General features: G+C 42.4%; 1 protein-coding gene across 6 annotated transcripts in view; it reads left to right on the top strand.

Annotated features, from left to right (window-relative positions):
* LOC122564953 (uncharacterized) overlaps nt 1-12948 on the top strand; it is a 67059-nt gene that overhangs the window by 22253 nt on the left and 31858 nt on the right. For 5 of the 6 annotated variants that reach the window (XR_015760689.1, XM_087998253.1, XM_087998251.1 and 2 more), the window contains 3 exons: nt 7066-7208; nt 9543-9722; nt 12587-12676. Coding sequence is in view for 5 of the 6 variants with exons in the window: in XM_087998253.1 (XP_087854379.1) it covers nt 7066-7208; nt 9543-9722; nt 12587-12676 (413 nt within the window). In the remaining variant the exon portion in view is untranslated. The remainder of the gene's footprint in view (nt 1-7065; nt 7209-9542; nt 9723-12586; nt 12677-12948) is intronic. The other variant, XM_087998254.1, reaches the window with a different exon arrangement.

Consider the following 12948-nt stretch of genomic DNA (forward strand, 5'->3'; position numbering starts at 1 on the left):
TGAGCTGCCAGAGGAAGTTGTGAAGGCTGGTACAATTACAACATTTAAAAGGCATCTGGTTGGGTATTTAAATAGACAGGATTTAGAGGGATATGGGCCAAATGCTGGCTAATGGGACTAGATTTATTTAGGATATCTGGTCGGCATGGACAAGTTGAGCCGAAGGGTCTGTTTCCATGCTATACATTTCTATCTCAGTATATCCTTCCTTCCATATTCCTTCCTCCCTCATCTGTTCATTTAGTTTCTCCTTGAAAATATCCTATGGTATTCATTTCAGTCAGTCCATGTTATAACTTCTACATTCTCACTGCTCCCAAGCGCAGAGGTTTCTCTTGAAACTCTTAATTGGATTAATTAGTGACTGGCTCCTTTGTGCGGCCTATAGTTTGAAATCCCCCCTCAAGTGGAAATATCATCTCTGCATCTAGCCCTGTCAAACCCTTTTGTAATTTTAAATACCTCTATTAGGTCACTTCTCAGTCTTCTCAGAGAAGAATGAAATGATGCTTTTGGGAAAGAAGACTGAGTAAACGCAAAATGAACTAAATGATACAATTTTAATTGGGCTGCAGGAAGTGAAAGACCTGGGACTGACATACTCAAAGGAGGTAGGATAAATTGATTATTCCATTAAAAGATCATAGGGGATCAATGGTGTTTTAAATAGAGGCATTGAGTACTAAAGAAAGGGAAGTTGTACTAAATTTTGTAAATCACTGAAGTGGCCTCAGTTGGAATGTTTATATTCATTATTCGTTAGGGACAATATCAAATGGATAAGCCGCAGAGGCCATTTCCTAGAAAGCTTTTGTGGTTGAATAACTTATTCATTCTTCTTTACTCATGATTCCTTATTATTTTAGGGGATAATGGAATTTATCGCCTATCACTGATTGCCTATCAACTGAGAGCTGTTGAGTTAACTGTGGTGCTGTGGGTCTGGAATCACATGCAGGCGAGACCAGATAAGGAGACAGATTTCCTTCCCCAAAGGACATTAAGGGGAGCATTTAGACAAACTGTGAATGTTCTCTTTTGAAGGTTCTTTGGAGATTTACGAAAGGTTAATGAACTATTTTGGCAAAAGAAGAAATTATTTCTGCTGTGTTCGAGAAAGTTTAAAACTCACACAGGTTATAGTCCAACAGGTCTATTTGGAAGCACTAGCTTTCGGAATGCTGCTCCTTTATCAGGTAGCTGTGGAGCAGGATAATAAGACACAAAATGTATAGCAAAAGATTACAAGGTCATGCAACTGAAACGATATATTGAACAAACCTAGATTATAAGACCATAAGACATAGGAGTGGAAGTAAGGCCATTCGGCCCATCGAGTCCATTCCGCCATTTAATCATGGCTGATGGGCATTTCAACTCCACCTACCCGCATTCTCCCCGTAGCCCTTAATTCCTTGTGACATCAAGAATTTATCAATCTCTGCCTTGAAGACGTTTAGCGTCCCTGCCTCCACTGCACTCCGCGGCAATGAATTCCACAGGCCCACCCCTCTCTGGCTGAAGAAATGTCTCCGCATTTCTGTTCTAAATTGACCCTCTCTATTTTTAAGTCTGTGCCTACGGGTCCTAGTCTCCCCGCCTAACGGAAACAATTTCTTAGCGTTCACCCTTTCCAAGCCATGTATTATCTTGTAAGTTTCTATTAGATCTTCCCTTAACCTTCTAAACTCCAATGAGTACAATCCCAGGATCCTCAGCCGTTCCTCATATGTTAGACCTACGATTCCAGAGATCATCCGTGTGAATCTCCGCTGGACATGCTCCAGTGCCAGTATGTTCCTCCTGAGGTGTGGGGCCCAAAACTGGACACAGTACTCTAAATGGGGCCTAACCAGAGCTTTATAAAGTCTCAGTAGCACATCGCTGCTTTTATATTCCAATCCTCTTGAGATAAATGACAACATTGCATTTGCTTTCTTAATCACGGATTCAACCTGCATGTTTACCTTTAGAGAATCCTTGACTAGCACTCCCAGATCCCTTTGTACATTGGCTTTATGAATTTTCTCACTGTTTAGAAAGTAGTCCATGCTTGTATTCTTTTTTCCAAAGTGCAAGACCTCGCATTTGTTCACATTGAACTTCATCAGCCATTTCCTGGACCACTCTCCAAAACTGTCTAGATCCTTCTGCAGCCTCCCCACTTCCTCAGTACTACCTGCCTGTCCACCTATCTTCGTATCATCGGCAAACCTCGCTAGAATGCCCCCAGTCCCTTCATCCAGATCATTAATATATAATGTGAACAGTTGCGGCCCCAACACTGAACCCTGCGGGACACCGCTTGTCACCGGCTGCCATTCCGAAAAAGAACCTCTTATCCCTGCCAGAAGTTCACCTCGAACACCATGGGCCGTCACCTTACTCAGCAGCCTCCCTTGTGGCATCTTATCGAAGGCCTTTTGGAAGTCTAGATAGACCACATCCTCTGGGTTTCCCTGGTCTAACCTACTTGTCACCTCTTCAAAAAATTCTAACAGGTTTATCAGGCACGACCTCCCCTTACTAAATCCATGTTGACTTGTTCTAATCCGACCCTGCTCTTCCAAGAATTTAGAAACCTCATCCTTAATGATGGATTCTAGAATTTTACCAACAACCGAGGTTAGGCTAATTGGCCTATAATTTTCCATCTTTTGTCTTGATCCTTTCTTGAACAATGGGGTTACAACAGCGGTCTTCCAATCATTCGGGACTTTCCCTGACTCCAGTGACTTTTGAAAGATCTCAACCAACGCCTCCGCTATTTCCTCAGCCACCTCCCTCAGAACTCTAGGATGTAGCCCATCGGGGCCAGGAGATTTGTCAATTTTAAGACCTTTTAGCTTTTCTAGCACTATCTCTTTTGTAATGGCAACCATACTCAAATCAGCCCCCGACTCCCTTTAATTGTTGGGATATTACTCATGTCTTCCACTGTGAAGACTGATGCAAAGTACTTATTAAGTTCTCCAACTATTTCCTTATCTCCCATCACTAGCCTTCCAGCATCAGTTTGAAGTGGCCCAATGTCTACTTTTGCCTGTCGTTTGTTTCTTATGTATTGAAAGAAACTTTTACTATAATTTCTAATATTACTGGCTAGTCTACCTTCATATTCGATCCTCTCCTTCCTTATTTCTCTCTTTGTTATCCTCTGTTTGTTTTTGTAGCCTTCCCAATCTTCTGATTTCCCAGTGCTCTTGGCCACTTTATAGGCTCTCTCTTTTTCTTTGATACATTTCCTGACTTCCTTTGTCAGCCATGGCTGTCTAATCCCTCCCTGGATAATCTTTCTTTTCTTGGGGATGAACCTCTGTACTGTGTCCTCAATTATACCCACAAACTCCTGCCATTTTTGCTCTACTGTCTTCCCTGCTAGGCTCTGCTTTCAGTCGATTTTTCGTCAGTTCCTCTCTCATGCCCTCATAATTACCTTTGTTTAACTGTAACACCATTACATCCGATTTTGCCTCCTCTCTTTCAAACTGCAGACTGAACTCTACCATATTATGATTGCTTCTTCCTAAGTGTTCCCTTACTTTAAGATCTTTTATAAAGTCTGGTTCATTACATAGCACTAGGTCCAAAATAGCCTGCTCCCTTGTGGGCTCCATGACAAGCTGTTCCAAAAAGCCATCCTGTAAGCATTCCAAGAATTCCCTTTCTTTGGATCCACTGGCAACATTATTTACCCAGTCCACCTGCATATTAAGTCCCCCATGATCACCGTGACCTTGCCTTTCTGACATGCCTTTTCTATTTTCCGGTACATGTTGCGCCTCTGGTCCTGACCACTGTTAGGAGGTCTGTACATATGGTTTTTTTGCCTTTGTGGTTCCTCAATTCCACCCACACAGATTCCACATCATCCGACCCTATGTCATTCAGTGCCATAGATTTAATTTTGTTCTTAATTAACAAGACCACCCCTACCCCCTCTGCTCACCTCCCTGTCTTTTCGATAAGTTGTAAATCCTTGGATGTTTAACTGCCAGTCCTGAACCCCCTGCAACCATGTCTTTGTGATGCCTACCACATCATAATCATTCACGATGATCTGTGCTATTAGTTCATCTGCTTTGTTACGAATGCTACGAGCATTCAGGTAAAGTGCCTTAATGCTAACATTCTTATCATTAGAGATATTGGAAGTCATAAGATGTCCTAAGTTATCCTTCCTTTTTGTTGTATTCCTAATCTGCCTCAAGGTTAAATCCACCTGCCTACATGCTATCCTCCTGCTTATCTTTCCATTTAACTCCATACTCCCTGTCGCTTTCACTTTCCCTTCCCCCCCCCCCCCCAACTCAGAAGTTTCAAGTCCTACTGACCACCCTATTTATCCTCTTCGCTAGAACATCGGTACCAGATCGGTTCAGGTGGAGACCGTCCCAACGGTACAGATCTCCTCGGTTCCAAAACTGATGCCAATGCCCCATGAAATGGAATCCCTCTTTCTCACACCAATCCCTTGCTGTTAAGTCTTTTATCTTTTGGAATGAGTTGCAGGTTTCAGTTCATTAATATTTAAATCCAATAACTTATTTTAAGTCATATTCTCAAAATAACTTAAGGTTTTATTTTAAAAAGTGACATCATCGATGAGGATGAGCACCTACCAAGACATTCCCTGTGCTTCCACTTCTCACCTTTACACAACTGCCAAACCTTAAACAGGTTTGCAGCAAACTGCCCAGCCCTCAGGACAACATCAACCACAACACTGTACTACCCTGTCATGGAACCACTGCAAGACGTGTCAGAGTGTTGACATGGATACCACCTTTACACGTAGGGACACCACCCACCATGTACGTGGCAGGTACTCATGTGACTCGGCCAACATTGTCTATCCCATATGCTGCAGACAAGGATGCCCTGAGGCATGGTATATTGGCGAGATCAAGCAGCTGCTACAACAACGAATGAATGGACACCGCACAACAATGGCCAGACTGAGATGTTCCCTCCCAGTCAGGGAACACTTCAGCAGTCAGGGACATTCGGCCTCGGATTTTCAGGTGACAATTGTCCAAGATGGACTTTGGGGACAGGCAACAATGCAGGGTGGCTGAGCAGACGCTGCTAGTCAAGTTCAATACCCATGAGGATGGCCCCAACCAAGACCTTGCATTCATGTCACACTATAGATGACTCCATAAGACTATAGACCCCCTCACACACCCTCTCTCAAACACACAAAAACAGCCCCCCACACTCACACCTATGCACACACCCTCTCATAGGCTTATACTCTGTCAGACTCATGCACACATGCAAATACACACTCTCTTTAGCGCACTTACACATACACATACACACAAGTCTACGGGGTGAATTTGCATTTGCAGAATTGTAATTGCAGATACAGTCTATTTTGCCCAAAATGCACCCAGTCTGCAGGCCCTCAATGCAGGCAGTCAAATCCATATAACATTTTATTAATTCCTACTTTGGAAATAGAACCAGTCTGACTCAAGATTGGTTTACAGACAGACTCTAACCTCACACTTTTAATGCATTTTCTGAGCTGTAATGTCACCTTTTTTTTAAATAAAACCTTAAGTTATCTCAAGAATGTGACTTGAAAGAAGTTCTGGGATTTACATGTTAATGAACTGAAACCTGCAGCCCATTCTAAAAGATGAAAGACTCAATAGCAATCTAGATTTGCTCTATACAGAGGAACCTCGATTGTCCGAATGAGAGGGGTGGGCAGTATTTTGTTCGGATAATCCAATGTTCAGATATTCAAATGCTGGATAATACAGTTTAGCCAAGCATTGGGACCTTGCGATATTGTCTGGATAATGCGAAATTCGGGTAATTGAATGCTGGATAATTGAGGTTCCTCTGTAAATTGTTTTAGTTGCATGACACAGTAATCTTTTGTTATAAATTCTGTGTCTAATGATTTGCTGCACAGCTGCCTGATGAAGGAGCAGTGGTCTGAGAACTTGTACTTCCAAATAAACCTGTTGGACTCTAACCTGGCGTTGTGTGATTTTTTTCTTTGTCCACCCTAGTCCAACACCGGCACCTCCACATTCTGAGGAAGGGTCACTGGACCCGAAATGTTAACTCTGATTTCTACCCACAGATGCTGCCAGACCTTTGAGTTTCTGTAGCAATTCCTGTTTTTCCTCTAAAAACTAACTTGAACCAAATTGGTTGTCTGATCTAATATCTCCTTATATGGCTCCAAATCCTACATTGTTTTACTGTGCTGCTGTGAAGTGTCCTGGAATGTTTTATTATGTTAAAAGCAACATATCGATTTAAGTTAGAGTCACAGAACTGTACAGCACAGAAACAGACCCTTCAGTCCAACTCGTCCATGCTGACAAGATATCCTAAACTAATCTAGTCCCATTTGCCTTCACTTGGCCCATGTCCCTCTAAACCATTCCTATTCATGTATCCATCCAGATGCTTTTTAAACGTTGTAATTGTACCAGCCTCCACTACTTCCACTGGCACCTCATTCCATACACACACCACCTTTTGCGTGAGAAAGTTATTCCTTAGATCCCTTTTAAATCTTCCCCCGCTCCCCTTAAACCTATGCCCTCTAGTTTTGGACTGTTGGCTATTCACCCTATCCATGCCCTTGTTCAAGTTGTTTAATATTACCTTCAAGTAGTGTCTTTTCACAGAGTTTCACTAACTCAAATAATTCTATTTCTTCAGAACCTTATACCCTCCGTTCCCTGCCAGTTCGTTAAGCCCACTGTACACAGCAGAAACTTTAGTGCCGTTAGATTGTGTGGGGCCACAAATCCGACTTGCAGAAGCTGTCAGATATCCATCAGGGAAACGCTGCTTTCTAACTTTAGGATGCAGTTTTGTTATCTTCGTCTTCTATGTTTATTAGGAATAAAACATTACTGTTTAGGGAGATATTGTTTCTGCAGTGTTGTTACGATCCTAATAATCCAAAAGCACGTGCTCTGGCCTGTGTTCTGCCGACTTGGTCATACTGATCTATGGGTTAGATAGCCGTTGTATTCTCATATTATCTCATCCCTGGAGATTTCTGATGTGTTTTCTCCCTTGGCTCAGGTGGCTCACATTCGAATTGCTACAGGTTCATCAGCTGGGTGACAGGCTGCAGTCACAGCACCATTAGCCGAGTCAACGAGCAGATGAGGAGGACAGGAGGTGAGCGGGAGCCCCCTCCCCACGGGCTGAAAAAGTGTTGGAAGGCAGGTGAAGTTTCATAGCTGACATCCACAGCAAGGCAAGGGATAGTGATCGCAAGACTAATCCATTTCACAATTCTTTGTGTCAGCATGATGAGCAGGAACCAAGGGCGGCATGGTGGCTCAGTGGTCAGCACTGCTGCTCTACAGCGCCAGGACCCCGTGTTTGGTGTCACCCTTGGGTGGGTGGGTGTGGGTGGGATGCTTTTCGGAGTGTTGGTGTGGACTCGATGGACCGAATGGCTAACTTCCACTCTGTATGGATTATAATTCTGGATCATGACAGGAGTGAATTAAACTGAGCCACAAATCCTAGGTTGCAGCATCATGATCAGGAACATCTTCATCCCCTGTCGTCTCAGCCATTCACAACCACATTAGATCCTGGGAGAGTTAAAACTGGAAGAATAGCCCACGACTAATAATTGGAGACAAACAACTAGAAAGTTCCTCTCTGGTCCTTGCACAGGTAATTGAGACCAGTCCAGGAGAGATCATATGCATTTTGTGCTAGTTATCTGTTAATCACCTCAACATAGTGTATGTTAAATTCAGTAAAATGGTTACGGCACAGAAGGAGGTCACTTGGCCTGTTCTGTCCATTGCAGATGTCTATAAGTAAGTTTCAGCTAGTCCCTCTCCCTTGTCTTTGCTCTTAAGATAATTATCCAGTTCCCTTTTGAACATCATAATTGCAACTTGTCTTCAGCACCATTCCCAGGTAACAAATTCCAGATCCTACTTCATAGCACCTCTGGTTCTTTTGCCAATCACCTTAAATTGGTGCCCTGTGACCCTCAAACGCAATGGGAACCATTTCTTCCTGTGCTCTGTCCACATCACTCATGACTGCGAATACTTTATTGAATTCAAATCCCAACTGCTCCAGAGATGTGTCATAATATCTCTGAACAGGTTGATTGGAAAATATCTTTAACCACTTCTGTTACAGTTGATAGGGCAGTGCCCTAACCCCATGCTGTCCAATGAAAATCACTGATTAGGCTCACATATCCACAGGGACTATTATTTGATGGAAAATACCTTACTTAATTCATGCACACAATGCAAGTAAATGTACTCTCTCCACCATTCAAAAACCAAAGGAGTAAAGCACTCATAATTTAAAAACATTTTAATAATGAGCAAAAATAGCTTATGAGTTCGCATGGCTAGTTCACATGAAGATTGGTATTTCACAGCCAACTGTGTCAAATTAAGTTAAACACGTATATTAAATTTCAGTTATTCACCTCTGGAGTAACATCATAGAGGTCTACAGATAAAGGTCCTTTGGCCTATCGAATCTGTTCCAATTGAAAACAAGTATTTAACTATTCTAATCCCATTTTCCAGCACTTGGCCCAAAGGCCCATAGCCTTGTGTACGTTCGGATCACAAATGCATGTCTAAATACTTAAACGTTATGAGAGTTTTTGCTTCTACCACCTTTTCCTGGCAGTGAGTTCCAGATTCCAACCACCCACTGGGTGGAAAATATTCTTCCTCAGGGTGAAATCTATTTATTGTTTTGAAAGGGTGATTGATTAAACAGCTGACTAGTGTATTCCCTGAACAAACTGTATCTGTAAGACTTCAGAGCCAACCTGTATGATTATTGAGTTCACCACATCTGCCAGAGCACCAGAGCAACAGATTCCTGAACATTCTACACTTGTTTGCTTTTTCTCGAGATAGAGTGAGAGAGAGAGAGAGAGTGTGTATCTGTCTGCTGGGCATGTTTAGAGGGATAAGTAATTTATCTCTCCACCATTCAGTAACTAAAGAAATAAAGCACTCATAATTTAAGAACATTTTAATAATGAGCAAAAATAGCTTAAAAGTTCACATGAAGTCTTTCTGGCTGTTTATGTTAACCACTTATTGCATCCTGATTGGATCGGTTTTGTTTGATAATCACCCAGAATTGTTGTTTATTAAGAAACCTGCTTGGTAGGTAGTGCTGTTTTAAAACATGATGCAGTTAAGATATTTAATTGGTCATTTTGGTTATAGGGAAAGTATTTTTTTGTTGTTGCCTGTGGATTAGTGGATTTAGAGTGAAGGTGATTCTTTCAGCCTCGATTGTAACACTTGGTGCAGTGAACAATAGGTCCTTCATTAAAATTCACACACGCAGATTGAAAAGCCTTCTTTTGAATGACATTGCAAATTTAACTAAGGACAGAAACAAATTGACATGTACAGTACATGAGATCTTTCTCCTGAAAGAACATCTATAGCACCTTCTTTAGGCATAACAATTGTATTTTTCCCTGCATTATTAACTTTCTCATTTATCTTTTGAATTATTTTGACTTTATTTTTGTTTTGAAGGGAAAATCAAAGGCACAGGGGATGACCAGCACAGAGCAAACGAACGCAAGTGCAAACACAGCAGACTTCCTAAACTTTGCTTCATCTGTTGTCAGTTCAGGACCTTCCTTCCTAGAAACCAGCCAGGTCTCCATGGGCAATAGGTCACTGCCAGTGAAGCTCTCCTCTCTCCCAAACAGTGTAAGTTCTTTTTATCATAAAGCGAATTCCTGAATTTTTATTTGGGAGAACAATGAAAGAAGGTGATTTAATTCCAAATCAGGATGGTGTGTGGCTTCAAGGGGAATTTGCAGGTGGTGGTGCTCCCATACTTCTGTAGCCCTCGCACTTCTAGCTGTTAGAGATCACGAGTTTGGAAAGTCCTCTCACTGGAGATGTGCTGAGTTGCTACAGTGCATTTTGTACATGGTACACCCTTCTACTACTTGTGTACCAGCAGGAAAGGGAGTGCATGTTGAAGGTCAAGCGGTTGATTTCTTTTCAGTGTATCAAACTTTGAGTGTTATTGGAACTCCAAATAAGTAGACAGTATTCCATCACATGTCTGAGCTGCACTTTGTGACTATAAGACCATATGAAATAGCAGCAGAATTAGGCCATTTGGGCCATTGGGTCTGTTCCACCATTCAATCATGGCCAATATGTTTCTCAACCCCTTTACCTGTTTTCACCCTGTAAGCTTTGATCCCCTTCCTAATCAAGAATCTGCCCCTATCTCTGTCTTAATCACACTTAATGATTTGGCCTCCACAGCCTTCTGTGACAATAAATTTACAGATTTACAACCCTCTGACTGAAGAAGTTTCTCCTCATCCTAATTCTAAAGGGTCATCCGTTCATAGAATATATATCCATCCAGATGCCTTTTAAATGTTGTAATTGTGCTAGCCTCCATCACTTCCTCTGGCAGCTCATTCCATACATGCATCACCCTCTGTGTAAAAACGTTTACCCTTAGGCCCCTTTTGACTCTTTCCCCTCTCACCTTAAACCTATGCCCTCTAGTTCTGGACTCCCCTACCCTGGGGAAAAGACCTTGACTATTCATCCTAACCATGTCCCATATGATTTTATAAACCTCTATAAGGTCATCCCTCAGCCTCTGACGTTCTGCAGAAAAAAGCCCCAACCTAGTCAGCCCCTCCCGATAGCTCAAACTGTCCAACCACGGCAGCATCCTTGTAAATCTTTTCTGAACTCTTTCAACTTTAACAACACCTTTTCTATAGCAAGGATATAAGAATTGAATGCAGTATTCCAAAAGTGGCCTCACCAATGTCCTGTACAGCCGCAATAGCATCCTAGCAAGTAACAATCTGATTTCAGATCGTCAACATGGTTTTGTCAAGGGCAGGTCATGTCTCACAAACCTCATTGAGTTTTTTGAGAAGGTGACCAAGCATGTAGATGAGGGTAGGGCAGTTGAGTGGTATACATGGACTTCAGTAAAGCCTTTGATAAGGTTCCAATAGTAGGCTGATGGAGAAAATGCAGAGGCATGGAATTGAGGGTGATTTAGCAGTTTGGATTAGAAACTGGCTTTCTGGAAGAAGGCAGCGAGTGGTGGTTGATGGAAAATATTCAGTCTGAAGTCCTGTTACTAGTGGTGTGCCATAAGGATCTGTTATGGGACCACTGCTGTTTGTCATTTTTATAAGTGACTTAGACGTAGGCATAGGTGGATGGATTAGTAAATTTGCAGATGACACTAAAGTTGGTGGAGTAGTGGACGGTTTGGAAGAATGTTACAGGTTGCGGGGGACTTGGATAAACTGCAGAATTGGGCTGAGAGGTGGCAAATGGAGTTCAATGCAGATAAATGTGAGGTGATTCACTTTGGGAAGAATAACAGGAAGGCAGAGTACTGGGTCAATGGAAAGATTCTTGGTAGTGTGGATGTGCAGAGGGATCTTGGAGTTCATGTGCATAGATCCCTGAAAGTTGCCACCCAGGTGGATAGTGCTGTGAAGATTGCATACGGTGTGTTAGGTTTCATTGGTAGAGGGATTGAGTTCCGGAACCGCAGTATCATGCTGCAACTATACAAAACGCTGGTGCGGTCAGGAATGCACTGACCAATAAAGGCAAGTGTAATTTAGGTCTTTTTCACTACCCTGTCTACCTGCGACTCCAATTTCAAGGAACCATGAATCTGCACTCCAAGATCCTTTTGTTCAGCAACTATCTCCAGGACCTTATCAGGAAGTGTATAAGTCCGACCCTGATGTGTAGTAAAATGTAGCACCTCACATTTATCTAGATTAAACTCCGTCTGCCACTCCTTGCCCCATGGGTCCATCTGATCTAGGTCCCATTGTACTGCCCACAACACCACTAATTTTGGTGTCATTTGCAAATTTACTAACCGTACATCCTATATTCACATCCAAATAATTTATATAAATGATAGAACACAATGAACCAGCGATCCCTGCAGTACATCGCTGGTCACATGCTACCAGTCCAAAAAGCAAATCTCCATCACCATCCTCTGTCTCCTACCTTCCGGTCAGTTTTCACTCTGAGGCTGTGCCGTTAGGTCTTAATCTCTCCTACTAGTGGAAACATCTTCTCTATGTCCACTCTATTCAAGCGGATGAAGCTTTAGGGAGCCAGGAGTTTCAATTAATCACCACGGAATACCCAGTCTCTGTCATGCTCAACATTATTTATGAATCCCTTGTTCTTCGTTGCATTGAGGGCAATCTGTAAACATCAAGAAGGATTTAATTTATGCAGCACGTACAATGATCACAAGTTGTTCTGAAATTTAAGAGGAAGCTGACTAACTACATTAAGTAAAAAGGAATGGAAGGAGACGTTGAAGGACATGGAGAAGTATAGCAGGTAGCTTGAGTATAGGATAAATATTGCCATTAAACAGATTAGGGCTGAATGGCTTTTTTTGTGCAGTGTTCTGTGTCTTGCTATGATAACTATTTGCAATAAAAATGGTTATCCATTTAAAAGCCTTCTCTGCATTTCTGCAAATTCTTGTGTCCTGTTTTCTCTTTTAATGCATATTTTTTATTCCTACGGTAAAGCAGGTTCTGTTACAAGTCCAGCAACAACAAATTGAAGCTCTGAAGAAACAGGTTCAGCTCCTTCAGCAGCAACAACAACTGCAGCTGCAGGTATTGCCAAAAAACTCTCTTGGGTGGCAGCGTTAGAATGCAAAGGAGTAGCATTAGATGGGGTGCTGTGTTAACCAGGGCTAGGGTACACTGCAGTGATGAAAGGCCCTGTCAGTTTGCAGTGCTGTCTCCCCCAACTGGCCAGTGGCAGGTTGTTGGGAGTGTTCTACTGAACTGGCCCAGCCTATTGAGGAAGCGGAGAACAACCTAAAGTGGGTTGAAAGACACACTAATAAAGCATGCAGGCACGCGTGCGCGTGCACACACACAAA

Source organism: Chiloscyllium plagiosum, unplaced genomic scaffold (genome assembly GCF_037043375.1).
Source record: "Chiloscyllium plagiosum isolate Xiang-an unplaced genomic scaffold, Cpla_swu_hap1 HiC_scaffold_21, whole genome shotgun sequence".
NCBI lineage: Eukaryota > Metazoa > Chordata > Chondrichthyes > Orectolobiformes > Hemiscylliidae > Chiloscyllium > Chiloscyllium plagiosum.